General features: G+C 56.7%; 1 protein-coding gene across 3 annotated transcripts in view; it reads left to right on the top strand.

Annotated features, from left to right (window-relative positions):
- Positions 1–18,910, top strand: part of SH3PXD2A (SH3 and PX domains 2A) — a 249,549-nt gene that overhangs the window by 133,744 nt on the left and 96,895 nt on the right. For all 3 annotated transcript variants that reach the window (XM_055424728.2, XM_055424729.2, XM_055424727.2), the window contains one exon: positions 3,147–3,238. In XM_055424728.2, coding sequence (XP_055280703.2) covers positions 3,147–3,238 — 92 coding nt within the window. The remainder of the gene's footprint in view (positions 1–3,146; positions 3,239–18,910) is intronic.

Raw genomic sequence — 18,910 nt, 5'->3', positions numbered from 1 at the left:
TCTGCCCTGAGAAAGCCGGGCTCTGTCGGTATGAAGAGCCCCTGTGTTCACCGCTGCCGCTGGGGGAGCCAGGCGGCCGCTCTGCGCCCAAGTGGGAGGGCGCCTGCCCTGGCCCCCTCCCTCTGCCCACAGGGAGGTCACACCGGCAGCAACTCTGCACGCAGCCTGGGTCCCTGGGAACGCTTCCCTCCTGCCCATCCCGGCCCATTAATGCTGCCTCCTGACCCCCTCCTGCCTCCCTGCCACCAGGGGCGCTTGCGCTCTGCACATGCCTGCGTTCCATTTCTCTGTCTCCGCCTCTCAGTTTCCCTGTCCCTCTCCGTCTGTCTGTCTGTCTCTTTGTCTCCGCCTCTCCCTCCATCTCTGTCTCTGTCTGCACCTTTCTCTCCTCGCCTCCATCTTTCTGTCTCTCTCTCTCTTCTTTCTGTTTTTCTTTCCTTCTACCCTTCTCTCCTGGGAAACAAAGCAGCACATACCGTGTGTGTTAAATGAAAACTTGACACTATAGGGATAAGTCCCCCCAGGCTGTGTCTGAGTACAGGGCTTTATTCTGCCACTTACTTTAGTTGTGGCTTCACCCTCAGGAGCCTCAGTATCCCCACCATAAATGGAAGCAGAGATAGGTACCTCCAGGATAGTACGGCGTCCACCTCACTAGATGTATGCTTGTGAGGGCAGGCGCTATGTCTGGCTCATGCCTGTACCACCCGGGCATACACCAAAAGGCTCCCTGCTTGTTGGATGATTGGAGAGTCCTACGATGGTGCCTGACACGTGGTAGTTGCTCTTTGAATGTTAATTTTCTTTCTTTTGTTTTTCCCTGCCTGGTCTTGGGGATGTGATCTGTTAGAGACCCTTGGAAAACCGCAGGTTCTGGAAGGAACAGCTGGGAGTTGCACAGTATGTCTTACCTGCTAAGATCAGGTCTTGTCCCCTCTTGCCCGGCTGTGGGTTTGGCATCCGGAAAGGCCACTGTGCTCTATGCCACACTTGAATCACGACCTGAGCAGCTCAGAGAAGAAGTAAACCATCACGTCCCTCTTCCTCAACTCTGTACCTCTGTCAACGCACCCTGAGACCACGTGTGCTTTTCTGGCCCCTCTATTATGTCCTATTAGGATATAAGGAATAAGGCACACCAAACCCTTATTCATTTGAACAAATGCTCACCGAGTGCCCAGCTCTCTTCTAGGATCTGGGCACACAGCAGTCAGCAAAACAGACTAAAATCTCCGCCGACATGGAACTTCCTTTCTAGCAAGGTCTTTCCCACATGTGGGCAGGCCACGTGGCCTCCCTGACTCTCGGTCTCCTCCTCAGTCACACGGGAATGAGATCTGTCCTCATGAGGACCATCGTGAGGTTCCCAGTGGCCACACTCATGGAGGCCCAGCATGGCTGGCATAGGGGAGCTGCTGGGTCAGGCCACTGCACCTGAAGCAGCCCCAGCGCAGGGAGCCTGGGGAGGCACAGGCTCCCATCTGGCTGGCCACTGCTCCGGAGCCTCCTTCTCAGCAGTTCCTCACACTCCTGTCGCCCAGGGTTTCTGTCTTTCTTCCCTTGGCTCTAGCCCAGAGTTCCAGGACTGGCCCTGTCCTCCAGCCCTACTTTGACCTCATCTGTCTGTCTGTATTAAAGTGTCTTCTCTCCATACTGAATGAGGGGCCCAGAAGCAGGGCTTTGCCTGGCCTTACCCTACACCCCCCACCACTCCACTGGACTGGGCCGGGTCAGCAGCAGACCAGGTGCCCAGGCTGAAAGGTGTGGCATCTGTGCTGGTGCACAGCAGGAAGCCTCTGACCCTCGTCCCTCACTGTCCAGCAGCGGACTCTCAGCCCTCCTGAATGACAAGCTCACTGCGCCCCTCACCCCTGCCTGCACAGTTATCCTCCTGGGGATGCCCACCTCCTCCCGCCTGCCCGAATCCTGCACACCCCTTGGGCCAAACTCCTGCCCACTCTTCTAAGAAGCCTTTCCACACCCTTCAGCTTATCCTGCTCCTTCGAGGCTCAATTCAGCTTGGCCTAAGGAAGGCCCTGTTAGACCATACCACACCCAACCTCTGGCAGCTCCTAGAACCACCATACTTGGTCCCCCGACCCTCACCTTGACCAGTCAATTATTATTTTTTTTAATTCATCATTTTATTTTTTTTAATATTTATGTATTTTTTGTTATTTATTTTGCTGCACTGGGTCTTAGTTGCAGCATATAACTAGTTCCCTGACCAGGGATCAAACCTCGGTCCCTGCATTGGGAATGTGGAGTCTTAGGCACTGCACCATGAGGGAAGTCCCTTGACCAGTCAGTTCTTACCTGTCTCTCAGAAATCAGCTTCAAAGAGACTTTCCTTTCCTAATCTTGCCAGGTAGGTCTGATCAGACTCTGTCATAGCACCCCATTGTCCTTGGTAGAATGACCAGCTTGTCATTAAATAATTAATGGTGCAGTGAGTACGTAGAGGCTGTGTGTATCTGATGAGGCTGGGGTGTGGCTAGTGTCGGGGATGAGGCTGGTGGGAAAAGGCCTTGGATTGTGGAGTTAAGGATTTTGGACTTATTCTGTGGGCAAGAGAGAACCCTTTCAGGGTTCATGTAGAATAATATGTTCCTAAGGAGCCTCAGACCTAGGGTTTAATGGCCTCCTTCCTTTTTTTTTTTCTTTTTCATTTGGTTGGCTAGTTTAGTTGGTTAATTGGCTAATTAGATAGTTGGTTGGTTGAATTGTTGACTGGATGGTTGACAGGTTGATTGCTTTGACTGTCTTCTCTCCATCCTAAATGAGGGGCCAAGAAGCAGGGCTTTGCCTGACCTTACCCTACCTACCTCACCCGCCACCACTCCACACTGGACTGGGCCAGGTTTATTAGTTGACTGTGTGGTTATTCATTAATGGAATGGTTGGTTAGTTGATGGGAGGGATGGATGGATAGAGGGAGGGAGAGTTGTTTCATTAGTTAGCTGATTAGTTACTTTATTGATTGGTTGGGTGGTGGGTGGGTAGCTGGTGGCATCTGTTCACTGTGTCTTCCCCGGCACAGTCCTCGAGCCTCCCCTCGTCACTGTTGGTTGAAGCTGACCTAGTTTTTGGTTTTCCTGCTCCCAGTGTCATCAGACCTAATGCCCTTTCTTCCTGTCTTTCCACAGGCCCTTGTCCGGCTACCGCCCCATATTTCACAGTGTGATGAAGTCTTTCGGTTCTTTGAGGCCCGGCCGGAGGATGTCAACCCCCCCAAAGAGTAAGTGGTAGCTCAAGCCTCTCCTGTGAGGCTAATGCTGAGGCCAGCCTGGAGAGGCTCCAGACTTGGAGATACAGTAGAGGGAGCGCTGGCCAGGCCAACGAAGCTAAGCAAACATGAAGGAAGAGCGTCAGTCCCCAGACTCCTGTGACCAGGGCTTGTTCCTCATTTCTCTGACCCCAGATCTGGCAAGGGAGTGTGTCTCTGCATCTGGGGAGCAGGTTTTTGTGGAGACTCTGGTTCACAGCTTGTTGTCAGGAGCAGACAAGATAACAGAAAATATAAGGTCATGCCGTTCAGACATGGGATTAGCAGTCATTGCTCTTCTTTGTTGACACTACCAAGCGCCCAACTGACATGTCGAACCAGGAGGACATGTGCTGCCCAGGTGGACCTCACCCGCTGAGTAACCCAGTGGTCCTATATTATAGGATCCCAGATCCTATAATTATTATCAGAAACAACAAGTGTGCGCAGAGTATTTACCAAATGACTTTTACCTGTAGCATTTTACACTAGACTTAGGGAGCCCAGGGGGCTTCCCTAGTGGCTCAGCAGTAAAGAATCGCCTGCAATGCAGGAGACCTGGGTTCGATCCCTGGATTGGGAAGATAGCAGGGCAGAGCAACACACTCAGTATTTTTGCCTGGAGAATCCCATGGACAGAGGAGCCTGGCGGGCTACAGTCCACAGAGTTGAAAAGAGGCGGATGTGACTGAGCAACTTAGCATGCACACAAGGTAGCCCGGTTTGCAGAGGAGGAAACTGAGACTCATGCGGTTAGGTGGATTTTCTGGAAGCCATACAGCTAGTTGGGTATGGGACAGGCATGAGACTTGAACCAAAATCTTTTGATTCTTCGTGGTTCAGAGATGGTCGATGTTCCATGCTGGGGAGAAATAGGGAACCAAGCGGGTCTTTTTTCTTCTCTGGAAGCAGTATACCCTGGTTCAGGTGGTCAAGATGACCCACTCGGTCATGCTGGAATCTCACACACATGCCCAGACTCCATCCTCAGCTGCAGCGTCCCCGGGTCCTCCTGGCCCTGCCACTCCCCAGTTGTGCTGGCCTCTCAGAGCCTCTTGCTCTCCTTCCTTCCACAGGGAGAGAGGAGATGTCCCTCCCCAGGTGGGTTGATCCTTGGAGTCACACATGATCATGTGCCTAGAGGGATTGTCACTGGTTGGGTGAAGTAGCAGGTCCATCGCCATAAAATCCGCTGACCCTGCCTTTGATTGGTGACCCTACACCCACTCTCTGGCAGTCAGCTAAATAAGTTGGTCTTATTTCACCTGTACACATGGCAATCTGTGTGTGCATGCTCAGTTGCTTCAGTCGTGTCTGACTCTTTGCAACCCCATGGACTGTAGCCCTCCAGGCTCCTCTGTCCATGGGATTCTCCAGGCAAGAATAATGGAGTGGGTTGCCACACCTTCCTCCAGGGGATCTTCCCAACCCAGGGATCAAACCTGCGTCTCCTGTAACTCCTGCATTACAGTTGGATTCTTTACCACTGAGCCACCAGGGAAACTGACTAATGGCAATAGGCTAACCTTTTTGCCCATCCCTGAAAGGCCCTCAAGGAATGGTGGAAACCAGGCTTGGGGAGACAGTTATGTGTTGGTGAGGCCACAGGCGTGGCTTTGCAGGGCGGGCTCTGGGGTCCATACCCACCACTCAAGTCTCTGTGATCTCAGATCATTTGCCCAGCCTCTCTGTTTCTATCCCTGGAAAGCAGGAATGCCAGACTCCTGGGGCAGTCCAGGGGCTTACCGAGCTGACACGTGTACTGAGATAACCCGGCCAGTGCTACTGGCCCATTGGATGGGAGGTTGTGGAACAGAATGGAGCGTGGCTCCTTGAGCACTCCACCTCTGCAGATCACAGCCTGGCTTTTGCAGGGAGGAGTCATAAAGCAATTTAGTCTCCAAGTTTCCATGGCAACAGGGGTTATCTGCCTCTTCCTGAGGCGGTACCGGCCACCTGGGCCAGTTCACATCTCGTCTGGCAAGAGAGGGCCTTAGAACAGAACCACTCCAGCACGAGACAGGCCTGAGGGTCAGGAGGTGGGTTCGGCTGTGGCCCCAGAGTTCCAAAGGTTTTCTCCACCCTGGCCCCTCTCGGCCTCCAGGACCTGTGAAGAGAGACCTCTGTTCCGTGCAGAGCGTAGCTCAGACCCAAGGGTGACCCGCGCTGATGATCTGTCAGCCAAGTGCTTGCATCCCTCCCTCTCAGGACTGAGTGCACCATCCCAGACCACCATACACCTCCCCCCTCCATCCTGAAACATAAACACGGGATCGAGTAACAGCGTATTTTGACTCTGGGGCGACTGTGGAGTGGCTTATCAAGTTATCAAAGCCTGTGGATTTAATTGGAATTTTGCAGATAACCCCGGCCTCTTTTAAGTGTGCTGCTGCAGGACCTCTGAGCGCTCAGGGGGCTGGGGTGGGGGACTGTGGCCCTTTCCATCTTGCGAGGACACAAGGTTGCAAAACAGCCCAGCTCGGTGGGGGAGGTGGGCAACAGGCCCCGGCCCCTCGGCTTTGATCCCAAGCCACTTGCTGGCTTCCGTGGGTGGAGAGCGGGGCCCACCTCTGGGCTGCCAGCCTTTGCTCTAGACCATGGACCCCACACAGAAAGGGTGTTCTTTATAGAGACGTTTGGTGAGCCTGGCACTGGCAGCCATGGTGGTTCTGCCTTCTTATGTGGCTGCTTAAGAATGCAAAGGTTGCTCCAGTACGCTGCCCTCCTCTCCTTGAACTACTGGCTAGCGGATCCTTCAGCAGCATTGAACTCTTCCGGGGGGCTCTGGCTCAGGCCCCAGATCCTGGCATTATTCTCCATTCACACCCCTGCATCCAACCCATCTCCACATCCTTCAGGCACCACCTTCAGCATATACCCAAACCTTGACCACATCTAACCGTCTCCCTGGCTGCTACCCTGGGGGCAGAGGGGGCAAGCCTTACCTCCCCTGGATTCTGGCCTGACTGTTGTCCTGTTTCTGCCCTTGCCCTCCATGGTCCATTTTCAGCACAGGGGATGGAACGACCACTTAAAAATGTACATCAGAGCGTGTCCCTCTTCTGTCACATTCCTTCATGCCTCTGGTGTTGCTCAGAGTCAAGGCCCTTCCGCCTGCTCCCCCCTTGCCCCTGGTGGCACCTGCTGCCTCTGCCAGCTGGCTTTGCTCCAACCACACCTCCTGCCCCTTCACGCAGCCTCCAGCCGTGTTCTGCCATGGGGGCTTCACACTGGCTCTCCCCTCCACCTGGAACACTCAGCCCCTCCCCAGGAGAGCCCCCAGCCTGGTCCCGCACCTCCTTGCAATCTTGACTCAAACAGCTGCCCGGCAAGGCCCCCCCTGGCTTTCCTGCTTAAAATCCCCAGCACTGGTTCCCTGTCCTGACTTCATCTACCTCCAGGGAATGTTTCACTGCCTCCCACATGCCTTGCTCCCTCCCCGCGTTATTGTCAGTCTGGTAGAGCAGGACCGTTCCGATCACAGTATTGCCAGTGCCCAGAGCAGATGCGCAGGAGACGTGCAGGACAGGTGAGTGGTGTCACTCAGGCTCTGTGTTAGTCCCCCACGGGCGGTAGGATGTGACGTGACTGCACGGAGAGCTGCCATGCAGCTGGCAGCTCACCCAGCTGGCAGGGGGCCAGCAAGAGAAGCTTGGGGTGGGGAGAGGCCCTGGTCACCAGATCCAGAAGGAGGGGGATAAGGATACACCCCTGGAACGCAAGGGGATTTAGCTCAGGGCGAGTCCTGGGTGGACTCTGACAACCAGGTGAGCCTGGCCCCAGGCAGGCCACACCCCAGGACCTAAGATGACCCACTGGGCTGTGCACGTGGCCACCCGGTCCTGGGGCCACATCTGCCAGCTCAGCTCCCCCAACTTAGCCATATTTGAGCACCCGAGACCCCTGTGCTGAGCCAGTGGGCCAGGCAGGCAAGCGTCCCCTGGCCTGGCTTCCCCGGGGAGCCTCTGGGCAGCCAGTCCCTCGGCTCTGATTCCCGTGGTGTCAGTGATGGAAACAGGAGCCTAGGCTGCCAGGCTGGACTCCCAACCCAGTCAGCCACGTGACCCTGCAAAGGCCTCTTTTTTTCAAGTTTCGATTCCCATCACTGAAACAGTAAACCTAAGGTTCTCAAAGGGCCGTCCAGCGGCCCTGTCCTCAGACCCCAGTGTGTTGCATATCCCTCAGAGAACGGGGCTGGAGGGGGCAGCCCCATGAGTCCCGAGGGCCCGAGACCCACCTTCCCATCTCTCCTGCCTCCTGGCCCACAGGCCCCGCCCGATGCTCAGGTGCCCACACAGGGGTGCAGCCTGCTGCCCCCAGGCCCAGGCCCAGCCTGCCCCTGCGCGCGCAGCACTCCAGACCTCTCTCCCCACCCGCCCCAGCCCCGGTCCTGCTCAGCCCTCAGACATGCCAGGAAGCCCTCTCCCCGCCCCCCGCCCCCCAGCAAAAGCCCGTAGCCCTTGGCTGTGGCACTAGCCACAGCACACTGTTTATGGTCTCTCCCCACCACCGGGACCCACATTCTCTGACTGCCCCCCTGCACCCTCCGCAGGGCCTGGCCCCTGGTAAATGTTCACAGAACCCTGGTCGGGACTGATTAAGATTAAAACTTGCACTGCCCACTGTCCAGGTTGCAGAGTGAACAGCACTCCCCACCCTCCTGGAGTTGGGTGGTCTGGTTTCCCTGGCCCCTCTGTGCCTCAGTTTCCTTATCTGTCCGGTGTGAATGACGACAGTGCCTGCCCCCAGGGGCCATGGGGAGGATGGCGCATGGAAAGTGCCAGAACAGGCCTGGCACGTGGTCAGCACTACCCAAGGCCAGGCTCACCGTTGTCATGGTGGCAGCCCTGGGTCGGGGGGAACTGCAGCAAGAGAACTGCCCCCCACCCCCAGAACAGGTCTGCCCCGAACAGAACATCCCCAGAACTTGTGGGGTGTAGCCTCTTCTTGCTCTGACAGTGGTGGCCCTCTGTGCTCAACATGAGCCCGTGGGAAGGTGGCATGCACACGTTTGGCCCCCATGTCACAGAGAGAACAGAGGCCAGGACTGGGGCCCCCTCATCACCTCCCACTCATGGGCCTGCTGCCAGCCCATCAGCCTGGGAGCCCGCAGGAACCCGCACACCCCAGCAGCACACGGTGGGCTCACACAGTGACTGAGGGTCTCCTGGTCCCTGCCACCCATCTCAGCTCTAGGCTTGGTCCTGTCCCCTCAGCCCATTTTCTCCCGCTGAAGCCAGCCAGACCCTGGTTAAATTCTTGAAATTGCCTGGGAGGAACAGGGCCTTGCTAAACAGGTTTTTGTTCCTTAGCCCCAGGGCCACAGAGCCACCCTCTGTTCTGACCTGAAACAATGGCCCAATGTTCGGAGGGACCTTCCATCCCTGCCCCAGCCTGTCCCAACGGCCAGCCTCCATCTGGCCCGGGGTCCACCCCCCTGCCCCCGCCACGTGTCCCTGCCCCCGCCACGTGTCCCTGCCCCAGCAGGCCGGCAAGGGAGGGAGCCTGTCCTGCCTGATCTGGGCCACGTGCTAGGTTGGGGTCTGGGCCCCAGCCTCATGAAGGTAGCCCAGGTCCTGAAGTGGAGGGCGCTGAGCGAGGTTTCCAGAGTCAGAGGCCCTGGGGAGAGGACAGAGCCACTCCGGAGCTGTGGGGGCATGAGTAAAGACCCCAGAAAAGGCTTCCCAGCCTCCCTCTCCATTCCGAAGGGGATGGAGGCTGGGCTGCCTCCTCGGGGGAAAGCAGTGTCCAGGGCAGAGGGGTCTTTGCCAGCCCTACCTCGGGACCCAGCAGGAAGATGGAGCATGTAGGTGGCCGTGCAGCCAGGATGGCCCTGTGAATGGAGGGGAGCCTCCTCCAGGAGCCCCACTACCTCAGTCCTGGTCAGACTCTAGACCAGCCTTGCGTGGGAGCCTAACTCCCCGTCTCAGGATCCAGGCTTCCGCTGACAGCACTGTGACCTTCTCCATAGCCATACCTACCTGCTCGGTGCTAGGAGAAGGAAATAGAAGACGTGTTTCTGGCGCATTTGGGCTCCCTAGGTGACGCTAGTGGTAAAGAACCTGCCTGCCAATGCAGGAGACATAAGAGACACAGGTTCGAACCCCGGATTGGGAAGACCCCCTGGAGGTGAGCATGGCAACCCCCTCCAGTGTTCTTGCCTGGAGAATCCCATGGACGGAGGAGCCTGGCGGGCTACGATCCAAGGGTCGCCAAGAGTCAAACACAGCTAAAGCCACTGAGCACACACACACGGAGCGCTTGGTATGTGCTGAGTCACGTTACCCTTTTCTTCCCTCCCTTCCTGCTCCCTGGGAGCAAACAGAAGGTCCTAGGAAGAGCCCCAGAGAGCACCTCTTCCTCAGCCTTCACCCATAGGTGTGCATTGAGCCCCTACTATGTGCCAGGGACCAGGCAGGCTGACAAACTCAGGTCTCAAGGCTACCACTAGGTGGAAATTTTGAATTGAGTTAAACTAACTCGGAGACAACAGCCAGAACACCCAGCCCTGCCTGTGGCCTTGAATGAGTCCCTTCACCTCTCAGATCTCTGTAAACGAGGCCAGGAGTACCCTCTTGGGACGACAGTCGTGAGGTTCACGGGCTCTGATGCCTTCGGGGTGCCTGGCATCACAGATGCTCTGTCCATGGGAACTTTTGCTTCATCTCCCACTTCCCTCTTCACCCATCCTGGGTGTGCAGTGGCTGCTCCGAAAAGACTAGAGGACTCCTGCTGAAGGCAGGAGCTGGGCTGACTTCTCCTGAGCACCTTTTAGCTTCGGGAGTACTTTCCAGGGTTCGTGCCGGCCGTGAAGTGAAGCTGCCTCTCCACCACCAGGCCCCTCATGGCTACCAGGACCTCTGAGGCACCCATGCTCTTGATGCTCCCTAAGGGATGAGTGGGTTGGGAGTTAGAGTGGGTAGTCCACCCACCAGTGCCCAGCTCTGCTGAGTCCTGGTCAGCCCCCCAGCAGTGGGACAGCTCCCGCCTGGCCGGGGACACGGGCCACACTGTCCTCCCAGCCTCTGTGCCACTGGCAGCTGCACAGCCAGCCTGTTTATGCTGATGGGCGAGAGGGCCAGCTGGAACAGGGGACCGTGGGTCCCCAGGAGGCCAGGGGCTGGAACAGCACAGCACTTTGTGTGAGGAGCCCCTGCCCACGCCCCGCCTTTAACCTGGGTGGGCAGGTGGGAGGAAGGGGCCCACGGGAAGTTGTGTCCAACCCACTTGAAAGGGGCATCGGCTCTGGGAAACGAGGACTTCTGAGGGTGTGTCTGTCATGCTGGGTGGGCGAGCGTGTGGGAGGCCGACTCTAAACCAGCCAGCTCAGAGCAGGGGTGTGTGAGGGCCACGGCCAGGAGGGGAGGGTGGCTTAGTGGTCAGTCCTGGCACAGGACTGTCAGCTCTCAGCCAGGATGGACAGGAGGTGCCGGCTGGGGAAGGGTATCCTGCTATGGGCAGGGGGCGGGGTCCTCGTTATTTTCTCAGGCTTGTGCTTGCTTTGTTTCCCTGAAACTTCAGCCCCGGGAGGAGGGTTCTTGTGTGCAGATGCCCAGGCCCCATGTGCCCACTCCTTCTCAGGGTGACGGCACCCTTGGAGGCTCTAGCTGGAGGGGTGCACCCCCTCCACCAAGCCCCTGAGGTCTGCTTTGCTATTATGTCCTGTGCAGGGGACTCTTAGTGCCCCTACCTTGCAATTGCTGCCCCTACATTGTAGCCAGTCCCCTGGCCAGCTAGCTGCCCCTCCACAGGGAGTCCGTGGCAGAGTGAGCCGCAGACCCAGGTCTTCAGCCCTGTAGGCCAGGCAGGAAGCATTGGTTCATTCAAGCATTTTCCTCATCTTCTTGGTGGGAGGCACAAAGTCACGGAAGTGGGCGAGGCCAGGCCCTGCCCCTGGGGAGCCTCGTGGTCTGAGGGGAGAGGCCTGGCTGGCTGCTGTGGGAGGCGGCGGACCCAGCCCAGGAGCCAGGACGGGCCATTTCAAGGAACTGAAAGAAAGTCTGTCTGCCTGGACATGAGAGTGTTGGCTTGAGCTGGGCCAGAGGAGATGGGCCTGGGGCACGCAGTGTCCAGCTGGTGATTTGGGGCAACCCCTTCTACGCTTCGGCATCAGATGAGAGGGCAGAATGTGGGGGTCTCTGGGATCCCTCCTGGCTCTGACATTGTGTGACCTTATGGAAACTGGTTGGCTATTGTAATAGTCCAAACATGTAACCACTCGGGTCTGGAGTGGGAGCTAAGGGCTGTGAGAAGGGAAGACCATTACAGTAAGGCCGATGTGAAAGGGGCAGGCGTTCTGGAGATCACGTGACCCGCCCCCCTGTCACAGGCCCTGTGTTTGGGTCTTATGGTAGATTGGAGTTTAGGCACCCCTCTGTAACCGGGTCACTTACCGTGCCTTCAGTTCTGTTCATTGCAGTCGCTCAAGTGCCTTAGTTCACGGGATCTGCGTGTGTCTGGCTTCCTCTTGTGGCGGCACTGGATATTACACCAGTCCCCATCCAGGCAGGCGTTTGCAAACAGCTGAAGCTGTTCTGAATGTTTAAGCTTGGTCTGTCATGTATGGATGTGAGAGTTGGACTGTGAAGAAGGCTGATCGCCGAAGAATCGATGCTTTTGAACTGTGGTGTTGGAGAAGACTCTTGAGAGTCCCTGGTACTGCAAGGAGATCCAACCAGTCCATTCTAAAGGAGATCAGTCCTGGGTGTTCATTGGAAGGACTGATGCTGAAGCTGAAACTGCAGTACTTTGGCCACCTCATGCAATGAGTTGACTCACTGGAAAAGACTCTGATGCTGGGAAAGGTTGGGGGCGGGAGGAGAAGGGGACGACGGAGAATGAGATGGCTGGATGGCATCACCGACTCTGTGGACATGAGTTTGAGTGAACTCCGGGAGTTGGTGATGGACAGGGAGGCCTGGCGTGCTGTGATTCATGGGGTCGCGGAGAGTCGGACACAACTGAGCGACTGAACTGAACTGAACTGAACCTTGTTTAACCATCTATGACGCTAGTGGTAAGAAGCCACCTGCCAATGCAGGAGACAAAAGACAAGTGGGTTCGATCCCTGGGTTGGGAAGATCCCCTGGAGTAGGAAATGTCTACCCACTCCAGTATTCTTGCCTGGAGAATCCCATGGACAGAGGAGCCTCGCAGGCTACAGTCCATAGGGTTGCAAAGAGTCGGAAACTAAAGCGACGCAAGCAAGCAAGAATCCTGTGAGGTTCATGCCTCCTTTTTGCAGATGAGAAATCTTAGGCTCAGATTGGTTGGCTTATCTCTCAGCTGGTAAGTGTCAGAGGCTGAATCCAAATCCTTTCCCACTCCAGGTCTGCACCCCACAACCACGCAGGGGCTGTGGCCATGCAACAATTTCCAAACTGCAAGATGGGACCTTTCATCCAACCATAGGGATGAATAATTGAATCAGCACTCATGGTTGCTGTGGTCACAGGGTGGGGAGCCCCTGAAGGTACAGTTGAGGGTACTTTCCTCACCTGGGGACTCTTTAAGGGGAATCCAGGCTTCTCCCCAGGTGAGAAGGTGCAAGGCTCAGGAGCGCTAGGGCCAGTCCAGCCCGTGTCCACTGAGGGCCTCCTGCTGTGGGGTCAGACCTCAGAGGGGGGCTGTTGCCCAGCTCCCCTTTCAGGATGGTCACAGTGAGCCTGGCTCTGGGAGCATCCAAAAAGCAGGTCTCCTTTCCCCCAGCCAAACTGAGGCTTGACTTTGACCTTGAGGGTAGTAGCAGTGACCCCAGCCCCTGAATAAGCCTCTCCAGCCAGTTGCCCAGTTGTCACGTTGTTGTTCAGTCACTCAGTCGTGTCCGACTCTTTTTGTGACCCCATGTACCACAACACTCCAGGCTTCCCTGTCCTTCACCAACTCCCAGAGTTTGCTCAAACTCATGTCCATTGAGTCAGTGATGCCATCCAACCGTCTCATCTCCCTTCTCCTCCTGCCTTCAGTCTTTACCAGCATCAGGGTCTTTTCCAATGATTCAGTTCTTCGCATCAGGTGGCCAAAGTATTGGAGCTTCAGCATCAGTCCTTCCAATGAATATTCAGGGTTGATTTCCTTTAGGATTGACTGGTTTGATCTCCTTGCAGTCCAAGGGATTCTCAAGAGTCTTCTCCAACACCACAGTTCAAAAGCATCAATTCTTCAGCGCTCAGCCTTCTTTATGGTCCAGTTCTCACATCCATGTATGACTACTAGAAAAACCATAGTTTGAATCCTAAGTCATTGTGAACTCCCAGCCCTCAACCCAGGACACATGGCCAGAGGCTTTCTACACAGGCTGTTGGGAGAGGCCCCTCCTGCCTCTCCATGCATGCAGCCAGGATGGGAGAGGCTGCTTGGACGTCCCCAGCTGCATCCACAGAGGCAGGAGGGGAAGGTTGCCCGCAGTCCCAGCCTTCAGAGCCCAGCATTGCACCAACACCCTCTGGCCCAGCCCCCACATTGCACTGACAGGTTCTGCAGCCCAGAGTGGGGACGTGACTTGCCTGAGGTCACCCAGAGGAACTGGATTGGCACCAGGTTTTTTGACTCAGAGCCCAATGTTTTTTCCATCGCTCAGAAACTCTCCCAGCTGATTTCCAGAGCTTCCTGAGTGTTGGTGCAGAAGGACACCTGGAGGTCCTTGTGGAGATTTAAAGTGGGGCCTGGCTGAGGGACATGGAGGAGGGACCAGCTGCTGGCCCACTCAGAAGAGCTGGAGAAGTGGGAGCTGTGCTGTGGTCAGGTCTGATTTAATTAGGCAGAGGCAGGCTCCTGATTAGAGGAGGCTGTGCCTGCCAAGCCAAAGAATTCGAGTTTAAGAGCCAGGAGTGCCCCGGCCCCCACCACAAGCAGGAGAGGGCACCTGTGAAGTCCACAGAGCCCCGCAATGCCAAGAGCAGGCACCTCAGGATCCAGGGGACACGGGTCACCCCCTTGCTGGCTCATGGCACGTCTGGGTGGAGCCACCGCTGTGTGTCCAGCGCCGGGCAGGGTTGTGGTCACAGGAATCATGGCGGCAGGTGCAGGGGGGCACTTCATACCAGGAACAGAGAGAGATGGAGGTCTTGATTCTGAATCCTCCAGCAGTGGATCTGAGGAGAGGACTGAGCTCAGGCAGCTTATTTGGGAGCAGAGACCAGCGAGGGAGTGAGGAAAGGCGGGAGAGGCCAAGCAGCTGAAAGTGAAGCATCACAGCTGCCCTGGGGCGACCGGGGCCTGATACCCCCAGGAAGCCCCGCCCAGGACAGGGGTGCTGGGACCCACTGCCGTGCCTTCCTCAGGCGCTCCCTTGCTCCTGTGTGCCCTCCCCGAACCCACCTCCAAACAGCAGGGGACACAGCTTCCCTGAAGGCCTGTGTGCCAGCACCCCATGGTCTTCCCCTGTGCTTAGGAGTACTTCTGGGAGTGTCCCTGTGGCCTGCCACTGGGAAGGCTTGGTTTCTGTTCCAGCCACAGCCCCCTCCCCCTCCCCAGCCCACAGCCCTGCCCCAGCCTTTCCATCTGCCCTCAGGTTCTCCTTTAATCCTCGCTTCCTCAAGAGCCCTCCCTTTCTTTCTCCACTTGAGCATCCTTATCCCTTTCTTCAGAGCTCTTCACCCAGTTTATCACTTGGCTCTATCCAGTTGTTCATTGTCCTCCCTGGGGCGGGGGATGAGTCCTGTCTTACTCAGTGCAGCAAGCCCCAGGACCTGGCACGTAATTGTCGTTCAGTCGCCAAGTCATGTCCAGCTCTTGGCGACCCCATGGACTGCAGCACGCCAAGGCTTCCCTGTCCTCCACCGTCTCCGGGACTTAGCTCAAGTCCTGGCACCTAAGAGGTGCTGGCACATTCTTGCTGAGGACAGTGGAGCCGCTGCAGGGAAGCATTCAGAGGAAAGAGCAGCTGCAGGGAAGGTGGGCGAGCAACACCCCACCCCGGCCATGGGCTCCGGGACTGGGCCCTGTGTCACTAAGCACTGAGGTTCTGGAAGCAGGGTGGAGGTGACCATGACTGTAAGTCTGCTTCAGGCCTGAGGGCCACCCTGGCTAAACACTCAGGAGGGTGTGCAGGAGGGGCCCGTCCCCTGCAGTGCTCTTCCTAGGAGGGCGGGCCTGGCCAGGGCACCTGGGACAGTCATTGAGTATGAGATGGTCACCCGGTGTAGACGCTCACACCAGGAGGGCAGGGGGACCTTGGAGAAGGTGCTAGCTAGCCCCCCTGCGGGGAGGGGGTGCGGAGGTGGGCAGGGAGTGAGCCAGGCTTCCGCCTGGACTTGGATGCCGAGGGAGGGTTCAGAGACAGATTGGGAGGGAGACGCCTGGGCTGAGGGAGGCTTCCAAGCAGGGGCTTTAGGCAGGGGTGGGGGTCTGGGGGGTTGGGGCACGGGAAGACCAGAAGAGACTGAAAAGATGGTGATGGAAAAGGCTTAGGAGTGAGCCGACACCCAGTTCAAACCTGAGCTCTGCCACTGGGCTAAATATGAGCTCTTTGTACCTCAATTTCCCCATCTGGACAATGTGGGTAATGATAGAACCTTCCTCTTAGAATGGTACTTGAAATCGTGTGTCTGAAGCACATCAAGAGGAAAATAGTGAAAGTGTTCGTCGCTCAGTCATGTCCGACTCTTTGAGACACCTTGGACTGTAGTCCGCCAGGCTCCTCTGTCCATGGGATCCTCCAGGCAAGAATACTGGAGTGGGTTGCCATTCCCTTCTCCAAGGGATCTTCCCGACCCAGGGATTGAACCCAGGTCTCCCACATTGCAGGCAGTTTCTCTCCCATCTCAGCCACCAAGCCCAGAGCACATCAAACTGTGCCCAGATGTCACGTCTGAGCTCACACGTGACCTTGTTCTCAGGGTTGGGCCCACAGGGGACACAGCAAAGGAGGTGGTAAGACGCTGTGGTTTACATGGGGGAGGAGAGAGACACACTTGCCAGGATGATGGCCCAGACAGAGGACGGAGCACGGCAGACCCAGGCCATCCTCACCAGTGGACAGAAAACACACCGAGTCACGAGGGTGGACTCTGCCCATCCAGACTGCTCAAGCCCTCTTGTATTTTACACAAACTAACACTTGCACTTGCTCTGTGTGTGTGTGTGTGTCAGTCAGTTGTGTCCAACTCTTTGTGACCCCATGGACTGTAGCCTGCCAGGCTCCTCTGTCCATGGGATTCTAACCCATCTGTAATTATCCAGGAAGAGCTCCTGAAGGAAGTGGCCTTTTCCACTGGGCTTTACTGGAGGGGAGGGGAAGGAGGGGAGGGCAGAGACCCACGATCTGCCTGCGGGACAACTCAGGATCACACCACAGCTCAGGCCAGTCCCTGGGAACCAGCCGGCAGGGCTCTGTGCCCACTAACTCAGCAAATGCCAGCGGTGCCCAGCCCTGTGCAAGGCCTGGAGAGACGTCACAGTTCCTGCCTCACGGAACCTACAGAGGAGGGGAGGAATCAGCACAGGTATTAATAGTAAGAGCTACAAAGGAAAAGAGAGGCTGCTGTGGTAGGCTGGGTTTGGGGGTGTCGGGAATCAGCACTGGGCTGGGCGCTGAAGGAGGGAAAGGAGAGAAAAGTCAGAGAGAGAGGCGGAGCCCAGCACAGCGTCAGCCCAGCGTCACGGTGCCCAGAACTTACGAACACTCCCCTGAGAGAAACAGCCTCTGTGGAGACTGTCAGGCTGCCCCCGATGCGGCCGGGCCGTCCTGGCGCTGCGGAGCCCTGAAGGCTCACTCCAGCCGCAGAGCCTCCGAGAAGCAGCAGGAGACTCGGCCTGGGCAGCGGACGAGGGGCCGTTAGGATCAGAAACCACTGTGCCTCTCAGCCCAGGTGGTCGTGGACGCTCGCCACGGGTCACGTCAGGCTTCCTCTTCTTCACGGCTGTGCTCACACCGAGCTGAGGCTGTGATAACAGAGTGTCTAGAACTTGGAGCCTGTTTGGTATTTCTGGCCCTGCGTCTTCGTTTTTCTTTCCTCTTCCCACCTAACTAGCTTATCTGGCTGAACTTTATAGGTGTCCTTATCAACCACAAGATGGTGAATGATTTGAGTGCTAGACTAAGGCCACTTGGGCTCGCATGCTATGTTACCTTGGGCAAGTGACATGCCCTCTCTGACCCTCCATTTCTCTCATGTAAAGTGGGAGAAATGAGAGAACCTGCCACACGCAGGAGTGCCATGAGGGTCAAATGAGCTACTGTGTATCACGAGCTCGGTTTGGTAACCGGCATACTGTGACGGCTTGAAAACACATGACATTCTTGTCAGTTGCGGTGTTAGTGATCATAACAATAGCAGAAGCAATAATAGTAGTGCGCCTCCCCCTCCCCCCCTTGGAGAGGAAGGCCTCACTCGGGTGGGTGGCCTGACCCCTTCCCTCCATTCCCCCTCCCATTTCCCACCATGCCCTGGGGTTCCAGGGTTCACGCCTGCTCCAGGGCCTCCGGGGACTTGGTGACGTCAGGACACACAGAGGCTGGAGGAGGTGGCCCAGGGCTGGCCCACTGGGAGCCGTCTTGGCTGTCCTGCTGAATGGTGACTTTGCTGTAGTGGAGCCAGGCTGACCCAGAGGAGAGAGAGCAGGTTCGGTGCTGACAGGAAGGCTGGTTGGGGGAGGGCTGGAGCGGGAAGCTGGTATGCAGGGCTCCTAGGCTGCCCCTCCTGCAGCAAGGAGGACCCAGGCTTGCCCGGGGCCTGGAACTGGAAGCCTCTGGGCAGAAGTCATGCGGGACCCAGTCTAGCACCCTGATTTTTTCAGTCAAGGAAACTGAGGCACAGAGAGGGCTGCTGTCCCCCAGGTCTCAGGGCTGTTCCCCAGGTCTCGTGAACCCCACGCTGGGTGGTCCAGCTTGGTATCTTTAATTTTAATTACGTTGCTTAAATGGTAAAGAATCTGCCTGCAATCTGGGAGACCCAGCTTCAATCCCTGGGTTGGAAAAATCCCCTGGAAAAGGACATGGCAACCGACTCCAGCATTCTTGCCTGGAGAATCCCACAGAGAGAGGAGCCTGGGGAGCTACAGTCCGTGGGGTCGCAAAGATTTGGTCACGACTGAGTGACTAACACTTTCACTTTTTCGAGGTTAAAAATTTAGTTCTTGGGGAGTCCCCTGGTGGTTAGGCTTCTGGGCTTTCAATGCTAGGGCCTGGGTTCAATTCCGGGTCAGGGAACTAAAATCCCATAAATTACATGGCATGGTCAAAAAAGGAATAATTAGTTCTTGGATCACATTAGTCAGCTCTTAAGTTCTCGACAGCCACAGTGGCCACCGTGCTGGGCACTGCAGGTGCCATTTCCTCAGTGATCACAGGGAATTCCATCAGGCAGCTCCAGGTAGGGAGTACGAGGTGTTGGGGGCCAAGCTGGGACACTCGGGGCCGTTGGAGGTCAAAATCAATGGGCTTTCTGGACAAGCTGGCCCTCCCCAGGCCGTGGAAGGTTGTGAGAAGCTAGAGACGGCTGGAGGGTGCGAGTGGTTACTGTGAGCACAGACAACCATGGGTCTGCGGCCTTGCTTCCTCGTTGCCAGCTGTGTGGCACCAGGCAAGTTATTTAAGCTGTCTGAGCCTCATCTGTAAAAGGGGCCTACGGCACCCGCCCCAGGAACAACATCAAGCAGCTGTCAAGGGGCCTGGCACGTCTGGGTGCACAGTGTTCACGCATT

The sequence above is a fragment of the Moschus berezovskii genome, chromosome 12, assembly GCF_049115385.1.
Source record: "Moschus berezovskii isolate FMDL1 chromosome 12, NW_MosBer_1.0, whole genome shotgun sequence".
Taxonomy (NCBI): Eukaryota; Metazoa; Chordata; class Mammalia; order Artiodactyla; family Moschidae; genus Moschus; species Moschus berezovskii.
Note: the sequence above shows the minus strand (reverse complement) of the source record. Positions and strands in the feature narration are given on the sequence as shown.